At 29.7% G+C, this 2,527-nt stretch overlaps 2 protein-coding genes across 3 annotated transcripts in view; one reads left to right on the top strand and one right to left on the bottom strand.

Moving 5' to 3' along the window:
• The window catches only part of LOC108577051 (hydroxyacylglutathione hydrolase, mitochondrial), a 12,837-nt gene extending 11,567 nt beyond the window's left edge, over positions 1–1,270 (top strand). For both annotated transcript variants that reach the window (XM_017940145.1, XM_017940146.1), the window contains 4 exons: positions 96–211; positions 352–694; positions 763–866; positions 946–1,270. In XM_017940145.1, coding sequence (XP_017795634.1) covers positions 96–211; positions 352–694; positions 763–866; positions 946–1,218 — 836 coding nt within the window. In that variant the 3' untranslated portion in view covers positions 1,219–1,270. The remainder of the gene's footprint in view (positions 1–95; positions 212–351; positions 695–762; positions 867–945) is intronic.
• A 150-nt stretch (positions 1,271–1,420) lies between these two features.
• On the bottom strand, positions 1,421–2,418 carry LOC108577086 (non-histone protein 10). The gene is made up of 4 exons (XM_017940183.1): positions 2,246–2,418; positions 2,093–2,163; positions 1,602–1,947; positions 1,421–1,531 (listed from the first exon to the last, which is right to left on the bottom strand). The coding sequence occupies exons 1-4, from the start codon at positions 2,342–2,344 to the stop codon at positions 1,421–1,423; spliced, it is 627 nt and encodes a 208-aa protein (XP_017795672.1). The 5' UTR covers positions 2,345–2,418.
• Between the last annotated feature and the right edge of the window lie 109 nt (positions 2,419–2,527).

Below are 2,527 nucleotides of genomic sequence, written 5' to 3'. Positions count from 1 at the left end.
TTTTTTAAATATTTCAGATTTTTAAATATTTAATTGGACTACATGTTCAGTGTGTTTATGGTATTTTAAATATTAATATATTTTCATTATTCTAGCAAGAAGTATTGCAACAAATGGTTTTTATGCATCACATTGTATTTCTACAATAGTAAAACATCCAAACATGAAGGTTCATATATTACCAGCTCTTCAAGATAATTACATGTATCTTGTACGTATTTTTTTATTTGTATGCTCCTTGTTTTATATAACGTATAAAGTTTTTAAAGTTATTTGGAATCACAAATTATTATTAATGTATTATGTTTATAGTAATTGCAATACACTTGACATTAACTTTAATTTTCAAAGATTATTGACGAAGCATCACAGGAAGCTGCTGTTGTTGATCCTGTTGATCCTGATAGTGTTGCATCTGCTGTTCAACAAAATAATGTGCATTTAACAAAAGTTTTAACTACTCATCACCATTGGGATCATGCTGGAGGAAATGGAAAATTGTGTAAGAAATTTAACAATCTTGAAGTGTATGGTGGTGATGATAGAATAGAGGCACTTACATGTAAAGTAAAACATGATGACACTTTCAACATCGGGAGTTTACAAGTGCGATGCCTTTCAACACCATGTCACACTAGTGGACACATCTGTTACTATGTTACAGGAGATCAAGATCCACCAGCAGTTTTTACTGGTAAAAATAAATTATGCATTTGCTTATTTTTTAAAATTGATTAAAATCTAATAAACATTGCTGTATAGGAGATACACTTTTTGCTGGTGGCTGCGGTAGATTTTTTGAAGGTACAGCAGAGCAAATGTACAAAGCACTTATAGAAATTTTGGGGTCACTACCTAATGAAACTGTAAGCATATAATTATGCTTATTTTTCCATTTAGAATAATTTTTACAAATTAAACAAAAATATTTTATGTATTCTACAGAAAGTATATTGTGGTCATGAGTACACAGGAAATAATTTGAAGTTTGGGAAATACGTCGAGCCAGAAAACGAAGCTATTCGTCAAAAGATAGAATGGGTTCGTATACAACATGAAAAGAATAATCCTACTGTGCCCAGTACTATTCAAGAAGAAAAATTGACAAATCCGTTTATGCGAGTTCATGAACAATCTGTTATGGATCACACTGAACAAAAAGATCCAATACAAACTATGGCATTTCTTAGAAGGGAGAAGGATAACTTTAAAGCATAAATGTATTATTGTTATAGATAAGTCAGTAATGACTATTCTATAATTCTTTTAATCAACACAAAATGTTCTTCCTAAACAAAATTTTTATTAGTTTTATTTATAAAATTTTACTTCGATTTTCTATACATAAATATTGACATATGTGCAAATATATGATTATAAATTACGTATTTACAAATACCATTTATCTTAAATACAAATACTATGTTATATTTAAAGACATCTGATTTGGTGTGTCTTCTGACTTTTTATTATAAATTTGCATTTCAGCAACATATTTTTCTTTGGATCGTTCATACATGTCATAATATACCTGGAAAAATTCATGTGATAAATATTCAATTCAAGGAAGAGAAAAATATAAATTTCTTTTTAATACAAACCTTTTTATCTTCTGAACTAAGAGACTTCCAAGTGGTTGCAAGTTGTCTAGTGAGTTCTTGTTTACTTGGTTCCGGTTCTCCGGCTAGCCGTTCCATAACACGAGGTCTTTGTTCTTGACAGAATTGAAAGAATGGGTTTGCTGGTCTTTTTGGAGCATTAGGATCTGTTTTTGCACCTTTTCGCTTTGTTCCTTTTTTAGTTTTTTCTTCTTTGGAATTATGGGCAGTGGCTTTTGGACCTTTTTCTTGTTTAGGTGTTACTTGAAATACATTATTTTCTTCAAGAACTCCCATAGGTGCTTCTCTCCAACGATCACCATGCTGATCCAAGCGATCAATTAAAAATCTATAATACAAAAAATATTTTATCAAAGTATGTTATTGGTATATAATTATGTACTAAGCACATACATTACTTGTTATTATCTCAAAAATAGGTAGCAGATAATACTGCAGTAGTATTCAATACATAACCTAGAAATTGAACTAACTTTTTCTCCTTTCTTGTACGTTTGAGTAATTTCCTAACTCGTTGGATGCGGTAAACCAATCTCTCATTTTCCTATAATTAAAAATATTTAACAATGTATTCAAAATCATTAAGTAACTATACGAAGCGCAGAGTGTTAAAGCCAAATATAAACCTGTTGTAAAACTTCGCATCTATCTAGTAGCAATTGGTACTTTCGTTTATAAATATCGAATTCTTCTGGTTCTACGTCGTATTCCGATTCGTCTGACATTTTAATTACACGCTTTAATTAAATAAAATTAATATTTTTTTCACATTGTTTTTGTACGATGTCGACAGATTCCACACATTTATTTACCATAATAGAACAGTAATATGATAGATGCCGCTAGTATAAACACCTCTTATCAGTAAATTAATAACTTTATTGCTTTAAATTTATAAATGAGAATAG

The sequence above is a fragment of the Habropoda laboriosa genome, unplaced genomic scaffold, assembly GCF_001263275.1.
Source record: "Habropoda laboriosa isolate 0110345459 unplaced genomic scaffold, ASM126327v1 scaffold486, whole genome shotgun sequence".
Taxonomy (NCBI): domain Eukaryota; kingdom Metazoa; phylum Arthropoda; class Insecta; order Hymenoptera; family Apidae; genus Habropoda; species Habropoda laboriosa.
The sequence above is the reverse complement of the archived record's forward strand: the minus strand, read 5'-3'. Positions and strand labels throughout refer to the sequence as shown.